Below are 13,586 nucleotides of genomic sequence, written 5' to 3'. Positions count from 1 at the left end.
GAGGAGAGTGCACAGATATAAGGATGCTGCCCAGCCTGAGATGGTGAGAAGTCCATCCGCAGGATGGAGCCTGACGATCACCTTGGGGTTTAGTAGCCACGTGCAGGGTGGCTGAGCACTGACATGATGGGCCAGACATGTGGGATGGCACCTCTAGGTCCCGAGTGGGACACAGACATGGGCATGGATGGAGGATGGACTCTGCCAGAGACCCGGTGTAGCAGAACCTTGAGCAGGCAAGCCCATGAGTTGTGTTGGCTGAAGCTGGCCCAACCTCACCTGTCTTCCTTGCAGCAACAATCCTTACTTACCATACTGCCCTGAAGCTGTGATCTGAGAATCTGCAATGTGGCGTGAGGCCAGGCCAAGGGCGTTTCGGCAGTCTGCAGCCAAACAGAGAGAAGGAGGGAGAAAACCAGGGAGAGCTGATGAGATAACAAGGCTTTTGAAGGAAAAGCTTAGGCTGGGTAGCAGCCTCCAGGCTCATGGAAGTTGTCTCAAGCCTCCAGGAGCCCCCAAGCTTGTTTGTCTGACACCAAATGGTGGGGTTCAGATGCTGCCACATCCATCCCTGAATTTTAGGGCTGCTGGAAGTTCTTGCTCCCAATACCAATGTCAGCAGCAGAGAGTTCCCAGTATCAGCCACAGCAGCCTCTTGCCAAACTCCTGTGCCTGAGACCCTGACCTCTCATTCCCATGTCGTGATCTCCCAGCACTGCTGATAAGTGTCTCTTCCTTATGCCCATGTCTTGCTCCTGGGCCTTTTTGTTGCTAGGCCGCATCTTTTAAACACAAGTATCATGTCGCTAAAGGAAAGTCTGCCTGACACCCCTGTCTCTCTGTGTCTCTCTTCTGGTCCACTGAGCACAGGGCTGTTTGTCTTTTATAATAACCATTATTGTTAGTGACTTGTCACATCTTGGCATCTCTGCTGAATGGCAAATGCTTCTGGGGAAAATGCGAATTTGAGATCTTAAGCAGATTTTTAACTTATGGAAACATTTTCTGGCTGACATTTAATACTCCTTTAGGAAGAGGAGAGAGACTGTCACTGTGTAATAAAATACTACTCTCACAAACCACTTCCCCCAGTGTTTACATATAGTCAGGTAGAAACATGTTGTTCTGGGGTGAATGGAGTCAGATTTCCTGTGGATTTTTGCAGTTGCTCTTGGGGCTCTTTCTATCAGAGCAACCTGTAGTCAGGTGGTGTTGCTTGCTGCCTCCTGCCATCACTCCGTGCCTCAGTTTGCCTCTTGACTTGTGGTTAGGCAGCTGGGTACTGTACCTTCCTGACAGTGTGGGCAGGCACCAGTGTGTGCATGCAGTTGCTGGGGTAAATGCATTTTACAGGGCGTCCAGGGACCCTCAGTTTTGGAAAACAAGAGCTCTGGGAGCAAATATTTGGAGGCAAATGAAACTGGTCTCCCAGCATTCACCCCAACCATGTCCCTGACTCTGTGCTCTCTGCTGGGCTGAATAGGGTTGCAAGGGCTGAAGTTGTGACTTTCAGAGTGAAAACCCAGAAGACCTCACTTGGGCCACCCCAGGGGAAACGCTGAGAGACCTGGGGGATGGAGCTCAAAAAAATGCTGGCCATGGCTGTGGCAGCAAGCAGGCCAGGGCATAAAGAGGATCACTCACTCAGGTTGTACACGAGGAAGAGAGCACTCATCCCAGCTTGCTGGTGCTCTCCCACTTTGCACTCTACCCGCCAGATCCCGGCATGTGAGGGCCACATCTCCACCGTCCCGAAGACACCTGGCCAGGAATGGAGAGCAGACCAGAGGAGAGTTACTGGTTGTAATGGGATGCCACAGTGCCAAGCACTGTGCAAACACAGAGCCAGACTCTTCCAGACCCATTCACCCTTCTTGCTATCACCCCGCAGGCTTAGCACTTCCTAACTGGCATGGACATGAAGCCCTGGCAGTTGGAGTGTGCACAGTGCCCCTGCTGCATCTCACCAGGATAAAGGTTGTAGACTCCCATGCGATACTCCTGGCTAGTCCTGATGCTGAACACCTGCCCATGAAAGTGGACGGAGTGGATATCTTCAGTGCTGCCCATGTTCAGGAGGTGCCATCGGACCCGTTGCTGCTGAGCCATCACCAGCCCAGGCAGTGTGTCACTCACATAGCCGTTGATGGCTGGGAAAGGCAGCAGTCAGGAGTGGCTCAAGGCTCCAGGGTTTTTCCATCCCAATATAGATTGTGGGAGGGCAAGGGCAAGGGCAAGGGTCCTCACCGTGGAAGGAATGGTTTCTTTTAAAGTCAGGGCTGTCCTGCTGGATGTGGCAGGGAGGGCGGCAGTTCCTCTCCATGTTCTCCCGGAAGTACCAGCTTTTGGTTTCATCAAAGATGGTGAAGAGCAGGGAGAACTCCTGCACAGCCAGCTGCCGCCTGAAAACGAAGTTCAGCACGCCACGGCGGCAGATGATCAGTGGCCCAATGAGGCCTGAGTGCAGGTCCTTCTCCTGCCAGAGAGCCGGGAAAGAAGGGTTTGCCTCGGAGAGGGAGGCCACGCTGATGCTCGCAAGTGGCACAACAGCAAGGAAAGCGGTGGCCCTGTCGGCATCCCTGGCCTCGATCCCCCTTATGCACAGGGCATGGCATGTGCAGGGTAGGAAGGACATGCTGGTTTCACTAGGGGATCCCCACTCTGCCCCTAGCTAAGAAAGGCTGTGCAGCAAATGTTTGCATGTGCTTTCAAAGGAAGTCTGTCCAAGTGTCCAACAGTCCCTACCTCATTGGAACCCATAGGCCAAATTCAGCCAGCTTTGGCAGATGGGTAGGGGACTGCAGAATGCTAGTTCCCTACAAGTCTCATAAACTGGTACAACTGGGGAATGGGGGAATAACCCAATTAAGTGAAGGGAAGAGAAGAGAAACCACCAGCATGCATCATCACTGTATTAGACACCTGAGAACCTACACCGCCGCAGGCTGCTTTCAGCACAGCACCATATGAAAAGCCCTGACCTCACAGCCAGGACCCAGGCATGCTGCCCATCTCTTCTTCCAGGATACCCCATGGAGCAGGATCCCACATACCAAGTCCACGTTGGAGAAGTAAGCCCAGGCCTTGCAGTCGAACTCCTGTGTGGTGGGTGCCATCTGGGGCAGGACTTTCCAGGAGTACTTCCGGAGCTCGCCAGGCTTCACCACATCTCCACCCTGTGTTGCACCCTGCATCTCCTCATAGGCTTGCAGTGTGGAGTGGAATGAGAAGGGCCGCGAGGCCAGGTTCTTGAATGTAACCTGCACAGGAGGAAAGGCAAAGCAAAGGGAGTGTGGGAGGAGGCTAGGTTCAGCACTGAGAGTGCCCTGGACTCAGGTTGGATCCAGCCAGCTGGCAGGAAGGAGGCAGTCATGTCCCCTGTGCTTAGACCTCCAGCTGGGCTCCATGCAGTGGCCAACTCCTGCTGAACCACAAGCTGTGGCTGTGCAGTGTGATCCCCAGTGGAAAGCACATCCCAGTTGTGCCAGCAGGATGAGGCCCTCTCCCTGCTCAATGAGACCAAGGTCAGCCACACTACTGTCTCTGGAGCCCAAAGGTGCTGAATGCATCCTGGTGAAGATTTCAGTGAAAACTGGGCATCTTCTCCAGGCATGAGTCCCAAGCCTGGTGAAGAGCCTTTCACCTCTTCCTTAAGTGGGTGCTGAGGGACCTTTGGTGGTGAGGGAAGCCCAAGCCTGCCTTCACATAGAGCACCCAAAGAAGCTGTACTGAACCCTGCTTAGCTCATTACCCTTTTTTACAATCCCTTCACCCAAAAGGCTCTCCATGGAGCCCAGGAGCTGCTCAGGCCATGATGTTACTGGAGTTGGGTCTCTCTCAGGTCCAGGGCTTTGCATCTGAACATTCCAAGGCTCTTGCTGGCCCATTCCTCCAGCCACTGAGGTCCCTCTGAATGGTGGCTCTGCCTCCCAACCTGGTGCCATCCACATGCCACGCAGGGTGCCAAGAGGGCAGCTCCTGCCCCCGAGCCCTGAAGGTGACCTGCAGGCCCACCTCAGCACTCCCACTGGCTGAGCACAGACAGCAATGGGGGGATTTTATGTTTTATGGGAAATGGGAACATTCAATTCACCATGATGACATCTTCAACTTCTGCCCTGATGTATGGCCCGAGGATGCCCAAGTGCTCATCCAGCTCTCCTCGCAGCAGCGGCTGTGTGAAGGAATCATCCATGTACTCTCGGAAAACCACCTTGCGGTACTGCTGGAAAGGCTTCCTCCTGGCACTCCAGGGGTCCCTGCTGGGGTGAGGGCAGTTAAGCAAGTCAGGTGATACTGTCCCATGGGGAGGCCACCCATGGCAGGGCTGCTTCAGGGCAAGGGTGATGCAGAGCCTAGACCATCCCTGACCCATTTGCAAGGAAGCTCAAGGTTGCTGGAGTTACGAAACTCCCCAGGTGGAGGGGAGGAGCTGGGAGCATCCTTCCCCTGGGCTGCTTGGCTGGATTGTACAGTCATAGACCTGTGATCCTGCCTGCCAGGACATGCCAACTCACGCATCAATCCATGCCACACAGTGCAGGAGGAATACTTGCGGGACAGTCACACTTACATGGCTTTTAGGAAGTGCTGGGGTCTCTGGTTCCCATATTCCCACATCACCTCCACCGCTGCAATGAAGTATTGCCGTACCTCCCCCTGGAAGGAGCGTGGGTCATGCTCCTCTTCCCCATAGATGTCGAAATCCTCCATGGTCTGCTCTGTGTCACCATACTCGTCATAGTCTGGCTTGTCAGCCTTTAGCCTCGAGGGGCTTAAATAGGTCCCGTTGTTCAATAGTGGTCTCTCCCTATGTCCTGGGGCATGGTTCCTCTTCCCAGCTGTGCTGTTGCTTTCCTGATCTTCCTTAGGCTCTCCTAGGCCCTGGTCCTCTCTCTTCCTGGTTTCTCTGAGGACGTCTTCCCCACTGAGCACCTGCCATCCATCCGGACTGGCCTGCATGTATTTGGCTGTTTTTTTGGTAGTGCTGTGGTTGTGAGCAAGGCTGCCTGGAGACAGGGAATAGTTCTCTTTGGAAGCTGGTTTCATAGGAATTTCTTCTGGGCTTTGCCCAGATGTGCTCTCAGGCACATAGTCCTCCATGACATTGGCCTTGAGCTGCTGAGGCTGAGGACTGAACTGACCTAGCTGCTCCACAGAGTTTGTCTCCTCCTCCATCTGGCTTCTCCCCTGAACTTTCTTACTCCCAGGAGCCCCCCAGACAGCACCTTTGCCCAGCTGCATCTCAGCCAAAGCTGCGCTCTGCGAGCCCCCAGTGTGTCCCGCTGCTCCAAAGGAGACTGGGTCCCAGTTTGAGGCCAGGTCTGCAGCCACAGCAGCAGCCTGTGTTTCTGAGCTGCTTGCTGCCATTGCCACCTTGCTCCCCAGTGCTCCCTGCATGGGGAAGGAGCGTCCACTGTGCTGGGCCCCCTCACTGCTATTCTGTACACCCTCATCTGTGCTTGGCCTCTCCTCAGGATGCATCTTGTCAGCACTATCTCCAAGCAGAGCCTGTGGAGTATCTCTGCCCATGTGTAGTCTCCCTTCAACCATGTTTGATTTTTCTTCCAGGCTTTGCTGGGCCACCATCACCTCAGGCAAAGTGTCACTTGATATCAAGAACGTCTTTTTGAAGTGAGTGCTGCAAAAAGGGGGATGAGGTCCACATGCCTTTGCGGCTTTCTTGTTCACTGCTGTCTCAGGGGTCTGGCTGGCCAGATCCTGCTCTGCTTTGTTACCCTTAGAAAGGGGATCCCTGCTGCCAGGCCAACTGATGTTGGGAAGACCCAGACCATGCATCAAGCCTTTGCTCTCCATTGACCTGGCTTGTCGAGGCCTCCTGTCAGGGCCACTCACACTCGGGGCTGGATTTCTGTGTCTCAGAAACTGCTCAGGGCTGTTTAAGAAAGGATTTGGGAACTGCCTTGTGTCATTGGCCACAATGTTTGATTCAGGAAAGGCAAGCTTGTCCATCTCTGGCAATTCCTTAGTAGCTGTAGCATCCTGAAACACTTCCTCCAAGATTAATTCATCCCTCTCTTCTGTCATTACATAGTTGGAAGGCTCAAGGTCATTGGTGTGTGCAAAGGTGGTTTCAAGAAGGCTTGTGCCTTTGGCAAGTTCACTGGCTTCTTGTTCTGTGCCACTTTTTGCAGGCAAGGAGTTACTCTCATCTGTGAGGATTTGTTCCTGTACAGGATTGCTGGGTCCCAGGTCTGAGAAAGAAACATTTTCCCTTTCAAAAGATTCATAAACGCCTTGCAAAACCACTTTGTGAGGTCTTTTTTCCAGCCTTACATCTAGCTCATTTGAAGAATAATTGCTTTCTTTGGTGTGACTGTGAACCACAGTATGAGAAGTCCTGTTGTCTTCTGTCTTGTCTGAAGATGCAGAAGGATTGTCCAGTGTGGAGGAAGAGTTATGATCAGTACTTAAAGCCAGTTCTGTATTGATTGTCTGCTTTGACTTGTATAGATTTAAGGATATTTTATCAACCCCTCTTAGCAACTTGTCCTCAGCACCCTGTGAAGATGTGCCTTGAAGTCCCAGATTGCGCTCCAGGTCATTCTGGTGAAATGAGCTCCTGTTCTCTTGAAGAGGAGCTTTGCTAGCAGCATAAGCAATTGAGTCCCACAAGCTAGTTGCATGAGTAGTTGTCTTCAGAGGCTCTGGTTCCAGGATGTCTAATGTACCACCAGACTGGACTATTGTCCTTTTTACTGGCTCCTGAACCTCTGAGATTTTTGTCTCCTTCTTTCCTGCCAGAGTATCTCCTGGAGTTTGTATGGCTTGGTGCAGCCGTTGCTGACCTTCTGAGCTCACCGTACCAAGGACCCTTCCACTGACACTTGCCAAGTGTTCTCCAGGTGGGAGAGCTCCAAACCCTTCATCCTGGCTGATGATTTTTGACAATTCTTCATCTTCCAGGAAGGACTCATAGGACACTGGCTCATACTTTGTCTCTGGCAGAGAAAACATGGAAATATCAGGTGGATGTGGGATTTTTCCTAAAAGTGTTGATGTGCCATTGGAAGGAGGATCAGAAATCCTGCCATTGCTCAGGAGGGCCCCATGGCTGGGTTCTGTCAAGCACAATGTTGGCTTCTCTGTCTCATTTCTGGAAGAGGTGATGTTCAGTTGCTCATTCACACATGGCCTGTACCACCTCTTTCTTTTAGAGAAGGCCCTGGGTTGGAAGTCAAAGGCACCTTCCTCCTCCTCAAAATCCACATAGTCTTCCCCATCAGGGTATTGCTCATGCTGGCACTGCAAGACTGTGAACTTGGCATGCATCCCTCGGTCTCTGAAATCAGGATTCAGGCACCCCAGAGTCCAGATGCCTGTCTCAAGAGAGGACAAGAGGACACCATCAGCCCACCACAGCAGGAAATCAGAAGAGCTGCCACCCCCATGCTGCTCCCTTGCTAGTGCAACCTGTATTTTCAGGCAGCCTCTGGTTTGTGGCAGTGATTTCATGTTTTCATAATCCCTAGAGTATCTTACAGCTGGACTCACAAGACATCAGGGTTGCTGGCAACATCAGAGCTAGTCCTGACAAGCACCATCAGCAGGGCCGGTGTTTCCTGCCAGAGCTTAGAGACCTACACACACCTGTGAGGCCCCAGCAATAGCTTGGTGAGAACAGTTAATGCACTGAGTACCCACAGAGCCTCCAGGATTATTGCCAGCAGCAGAGTAGTCAACTTAATCCACCCTCAAAGACATGCTGGTGCTATCAAATACACCTCTCTCCCAGACAGGGTCATCACGTCTTTCCCACTGAAGGAGAAACAAATGAAAAGGCTGCCTCTTGCTCACAACCCCAGTCAATGTATTTGCTCCCCACAGCGGGTGCCTCTTCTCCAGGCACCAAGAGGTGTGTAATAACCAGGCTCTGACGCTGGAGAGAGCAGTCATCTGCTGCTGGGCAAGCTGCTTGCCTGCTTCGGATCAGCAGGAAAAAATCAGAGCTGAAACTGATGCAATGTTTGGCTGGGTTTTAGAAAGCTTCCTGAGGTATCTAGGAACCCTGTCAGCTTGCTTGGGGTGCAGTGCTCATGACCATCATATCAGTGTTTGCAATCACATGGTAAATTCTGTTTCCTCCGTGAGTGAGGAAATTGTTAGTGACACCACTTTTGCAAATGCTAAGGAAAAAATGCTGAGTGGGGGGAAATAAAACCAAACTCTGAAGCAAATCCTTTCTAGGACTTCTCCATGGTTGCGATTTCTGTCCTTGCAGAAATCTTGCAGGAGATAAATGGTATGCCAGCAGCAGCAGCTGAAACCACAGCAGGGACAGCACTGCTGCTCCCCTTGACCTCCGAGCCTGGAGCTAAGGGTGCAGAGGTAATGTCCATGGGGCTCACATTACTGCAGCCAGCTTACTGGCTTGGCAGCATGTTTGACCTTAACACACCCTATTAATGAAATAAAACACAGTAATTTAATTTCTTTGATTTAAGCTTTGGAAGGATTTAATCATTGCCTCTCACTTTGCTCTTCCAGCAGGTTGCGTGTCTCTTTGCTTTCAGGGCTGTCAAAATGTGATGGGGTACCAGAGACCTGGCTGGAGGTCCTCACTTATCTCTGCTGTGATGACAAGCCCATGGTTTATAGAATAGCCCATGTTACTAACCTGGCTTTTCCAAACTCATGAAGACCGTTTCTCCAGAAAATGGGAAAAGGGTAAGCACGTCCTCAAAGACCATGTTGTGCTTGAATGTGTTTCCAGAGAAGAAGATGGAGAGGAAATCTGTTTGGGCCCCAACACTCAGGACGTACCAGTACACAACTTCATGCAGGCAGAGTTTTGGTTGGAGGTTGTCAAACACATAGCCATTAATAGCTGAAAGAGAGTGGGGTGAAACATTTCATCAGGACCTGATTCCCCCATGGCTGCCAAGCTGCTGCATGTTCCTTGTTTATTCCCTGGGGCAGAGATGAGCCTGTGTCTGCCAGGGCTTTGCAGGGACCCCCCTGGCTGAGCACTCACTGTGCATCACGTTGGAGGCATAAAACTGGGGGTCCTGGGTATCCACATGGGCTGCGTCAGTGCAGAACCGCCTGATGTTCTCCTCCAGGTACCAGCTGCGGTTCTCATCAAAGACTGAAAAGAGCACCAACCTCATGTTGTCTGACATTATCTGGAAGGCAGAGAGGGAAGCAGTTATTCCTGGTCTGATTGGAGTGCCCCTGGGGCCCAGTGTCTTAGTCTGGGTGCATGTGGAACAGTTTACTGCTATTTCACAGGAGTTAGTGTCCACATTTGGAGAGAAGGGAGTATTCAAGGGAGCATGGGGAAGGCAGGGGCATTGGGACTGATGGTAGGGTTGAAGAGAACAGGACAGACAAATTTGGTTTTACCCAAATATTTCACCCACGACAGTTATTCCAGCCTTTCAGCCTGGCAGTTGAGGCAACAAAAGAAGGACCCACCTGATTTCCCCTCTGATCCATGGACTTCTTAAAGCAGATCAAAAGGGGCCCAATCAGGCCTGAGGCCATGTCTCGGACCGGGTTGATGGAGCTGTAGTAGAAACGGGTGAGGCAGCGAGGATCTGCCTGCGTTGGCCCATCCTCAGTGGTGACCCTCCAGCTGTAGGTGAATGACTGGCCAGGGGGGATAGGAAAGTCCTTCACATCCTTATCTAGCAACACACAGCCCAAGGGCAGATCAGTTAGGTCTGGGTTGCTCCTGCAAGGGGTGATCACACTTTTTAAAATAGCTCAGAAAGGAGGTTTCCTGACCACAGAAGTTGCATAGAAAAATACCCAAACCCACGCCCACACTGGGATGGCACACTAGCTGCTAGCATATGCTTACATGGAAAGTTGATCTGGACAAAAGGAGCCCCTGGGACTAGATGAAGATAGAGAGGCATATGCCTGATTTTGAAAGCCCTTGAAAATCCTGCAAACTGGAAAATTTGCCCAGTCTCAGCTGTGTCTGGGCTCTGGGCTGCCTAGAGGAGTTTGCAGATGAAGGTACAGAGCTGGGTACCAGAAGTGGCTGAAAGACAATACAAGGAAAGATAGATTTTTAAGCAAAACCAGCTAGACCATGAGAAAAGCAAGGAGAAGATCTGGAAGGAACAGAAGGAAAACTCAAATGCAAATAAATCCTCTGAGCATTCAGCAGGATCTTGCACTGACATAGCTTTAGGAAAAGACCTTTCTCTGTTCCAAGTGCCCAGCTAAGCAGCTATAAGAGCATGGTTTGCAAAGCTCACGTGTCAGTCAGGGTAGGAATAGCTCTTTTTATTTACACTCCCCTAAAGAACATCATCCCTGTGCTCCAGGACCACGACTTGCCCGCTTTCACAGAGTTAAATCGCTGCCAAAGCTGGTGAGACATGTCTGGCTGGGGGATGTTGACAGAGGGGCAAGGACAGGGCTCTCAGTATCCTTGCATGGCTTGGGTCCTTTAGTCCTGCCAGCTGATGGGCTGCTTTGCCCTTTTGAGTCTCCTGAAGGAAAACCTTAATTGAGATAGCAACACATCACAAAGCTGACCTAGTTCACTGAACTCCTGCTGTCCCGGTTCTGCCACCTCTGCTGCAGCAGAGGAGCTTTTCTCCAGCCTCTGTACTTGCGCCTGCCATAGCAATGCACCCGAAAGGGCAGAGAAGAGGAGGGGAGGCACAGTTTTGTCCTGGTGGGATATGGGATTGCCTTGCACAGGTTGTGATCCTGGGAGCATGCTGGCAGGGGATGAAAGCAGTCTGGGAAAGGGACCTGGTAACTCAACAACCACAGAGCAAAACCAGCTGTTGTGGTTTAACCCCAGCCAGCAACTAAGCACCATGCAGCTGCTCACTCACTCGCCCCCCACCCCCACCCCGCAGTGGGATGGGGGAGAAAATTGGGAAAAGAAGTAAAACTTGTGGGTTGAGATAAGAATGGTTTAATAGAACAGAAAAGAAGAAACTAATAATGATAATGATAACACTAATAAAACGACAACAGTAATAATAAAAGAATTGGAATATACAAATGATGCACAGTGCCACTGCTCACCACCCGCTGATCGATGCCCAGTTAGTCCCCGAGTGGGGATCCCCCTGCCTCCCCCCGCCCCCCCCCCCCCAGTTCCTATACCTGATGTGATGTCACATGGTATGGAATACCCTGTTGGCCACTTTGGGTCAGCTGCCCTGTCTGTGCCAACTTCTTGTGCCCCTCCAGCTTTCTCGCTGGCTGGGCTTGAGAAGCTGAAAAATCCTTGACTTTAGACTAAACATTACTTAGCAACAACTGAAAACGTCAGTGTTATCAACATTCTTTGCATACTGAACTCAAAACATAGCACTGTACCAGCTACTAGGAAGACAATTAACTCTATCCCAGCTGAAACCAGGACAACAGCACAGCTGCAAGAGGGAGAGTCTGAATCATAATGAACACCCCACTTTAAAGCAGGGAGGGGGGACCCCAGGGAATGAGGACTGTAAGCGAACTGGCAAACATAAGCAGGATCACCAGGGTGGTTCCTGCCTCATTGGAAAGTGGAGACCTCCAGGATGGATCAAACAACATGGTCCCAGCTCCCTGTTTGACAGTACCCCTACTCCCAGCCATCATCCAAGCCTTCCTTAGAGACAGGGTTACATGGCACCAAGGGGTACACGAACCAAGAATCATCATCACCTCTGGGATTGCAGGGCTGAGGCACTTGGATGGATGGGTTGGTCAACCAGTCCTACCATGGGCTACAGGAAGCTCTCCTGGCCCAGAATAGCAGTGGCCAATTGATGTCCCAAATTCTTATGGCCTGCCTTACCTTGAGAGGGCTTCATGGCATGGTATGGCCTTACACTGGTGAGGCCGTGAGGGTAGATGTTGTACGGTCGGCTTGCCAGGTTCCTGAACACGATCTGAAATAAGGACAGCCAGCAGGAACATTTAATGCCTTCTGAACATTTTGAACCCTTGAGGCTGCTCTCAGTGTCCTCACAGAGAGGTACACACTGGGCAGCTGTGCTCTGGGATAGGCTGCCTGCCAGTGTCCAGTGGGGAGGAGCCCAGATGTGTCTGGGACCACAAAGTAGGAGTCAGAATAGAAGAAATGACTGTTTATTTCTCTACTAGTCTACACTGTCCATCTTTCTGGGAGATGCCCATTTTAGGGAGGGCATGAAAATATCAGATTTATTAAAGGGAAAGTTGCTGTCTTTAGTCTCACTTTGCATATGAGACAGAAGAGGTCTATCAGTCCAGGAGGCCTCAGAGGACCAAGACGCTAAGTATGCACAGCAGTCAACAGCTTCAAAGTGCTCCCCACTTCACTGCATGAAGCCCTTCATTTATTTCTCTAAATAGCTCTGTCGGGGCTTTGCCACAGGTGTTACCTTCAGGTCTATGCCCACAACTGCATAGGAAATCCCAGGCAGGGAGCAGAAATGTGAAGTTCTTGGAAACCATCCCATTCCTCCTAGCAGTAAAGAAGTCAAGTGGTCAGTAGAGGCACTTGGGGAGACACAAGCGACAGTCCCCAATACTGTATGGTAAGAGCACACAGATGGAGAAGAGTGGAGGATGAGAGGACACTCCTGCCTCAGAGGAAGGTGCTGGATGCCATGTGTCATGGATTAATTCACATGATTCCTAAGACGTCTGCAATGAAGTCAAATCAAGGGGACTGGGCCATATCCTGTGCATCTCTGCTGATCTCACTGAGAGTATTTAGCTTTAGCTTTCAGTAACATCTGCCTTTGTGGTGAACTTTGGACATTACCAAGCATGATAGAGCACCTCAAGGACTTATGTCAGACCTTAGCCACAAACCAAGACCTATTAGGAAGAACAGCATCAAGCTTCGAAGTTTCCCCTTCCAGTGTCTCTTTGTGGCAAGCAATCTCTCTCTTACCTTAAACTGATCTCCAACCTCCCCCTTAATGACAGGCCCCAGAATTCCCTTGTCCAGTTGATCTGACACCTTGCGCTTCTTGAAGGTTGCATCCTCGTACTCCACGAACATCACTTTCTTATACTTTGAACCGATCTGCTGAGGGCCAGCCTCCAGGAACAGGCTTGTCATGTTTCTTTAGGCAAGGCAGAGAAAGAGCAAACAGGATGCTGTCAGAACCAGAGCAAGACCTTCCACCATCCAAGGACCTAAACAGCTGTCCAGGGATGACCAGTCCACAGTGGCGACACCCACCCCTGCAATCATAATATGAATCCTGGGGAATAACATTTCAAGTGATTCAGTGCTTCTTTAATGGAGAAAGCTTCAACTAGGTTGCACAGTAGCAGTCTTGGGCTGACACTGCCTTGGAGGGAAGTGGTGACTGTGAGATCTGAGAGCATGGCAGATTGTCCTGTGTCAGGGAACACCCCCAGTGTGCAGGCATAAGGCAGCAGAGCAGCTGCCTTTTTCTTGATCATCCCAACTCCTTCCCAGGAGCAAGGCCAGCCCTAAGCTGGTGTCCTGGTTTCGGCGGGGATAGAGTTAATTTTCTTTCTAGTAGCTGGTATAGTGTTATGTTTTGGATTTAGTATGAGGAGAATGTTGATAACACACTGATGTCTTCAGTCATTGCTAAGTATTGTTCAGACTAAGTTTAGGATTTTTCAGCTTCTCA

The 13,586-nt window shown here is 51.0% G+C and overlaps 2 protein-coding genes across 6 annotated transcripts in view; one reads left to right on the top strand and one right to left on the bottom strand.

The window, feature by feature from the left end:
* TRMT2B (tRNA methyltransferase 2 homolog B) overlaps positions 1–13,586 on the top strand; it is a 233,711-nt gene that overhangs the window by 52,551 nt on the left and 167,574 nt on the right. The gene's annotated exons all lie outside the window — the stretch shown is intronic.
* The window catches only part of F8 (coagulation factor VIII), a 28,359-nt gene that overhangs the window by 3,911 nt on the left and 10,862 nt on the right, over positions 1–13,586 (bottom strand). For 3 of the 5 annotated variants that reach the window (XM_049827690.1, XM_049827692.1, XM_049827693.1), the window contains 12 exons: positions 12,869–13,043; positions 11,783–11,876; positions 9,439–9,650; positions 8,996–9,146; positions 8,639–8,848; positions 4,574–7,340; positions 4,094–4,262; positions 3,054–3,260; positions 2,248–2,476; positions 1,968–2,150; positions 1,645–1,761; positions 312–383 (listed from right to left, as the gene is read on the bottom strand). In XM_049827690.1, coding sequence (XP_049683647.1) covers positions 312–383; positions 1,645–1,761; positions 1,968–2,150; positions 2,248–2,476; positions 3,054–3,260; positions 4,094–4,262; positions 4,574–7,340; positions 8,639–8,848; positions 8,996–9,146; positions 9,439–9,650; positions 11,783–11,876; positions 12,869–13,043 — 4,586 coding nt within the window. Of the gene's footprint in view, positions 1–2; positions 384–1,644; positions 1,762–1,967; positions 2,151–2,247; positions 2,477–3,053; positions 3,261–4,093; positions 4,263–4,573; positions 7,341–8,638; positions 8,849–8,995; positions 9,147–9,438; positions 9,651–11,782; positions 11,877–12,868; positions 13,044–13,586 lie in introns of those variants that run through there. The other 2 variants (XM_049827691.1, XM_049827694.1) reach the window with 2 other exon arrangements.

This window comes from Accipiter gentilis, chromosome 24, assembly GCF_929443795.1.
Source record: "Accipiter gentilis chromosome 24, bAccGen1.1, whole genome shotgun sequence".
NCBI classification, from domain to species: domain Eukaryota; kingdom Metazoa; phylum Chordata; class Aves; order Accipitriformes; family Accipitridae; genus Astur; species Astur gentilis.
Note: the sequence above shows the minus strand (reverse complement) of the source record. Positions and strands in the feature narration are given on the sequence as shown.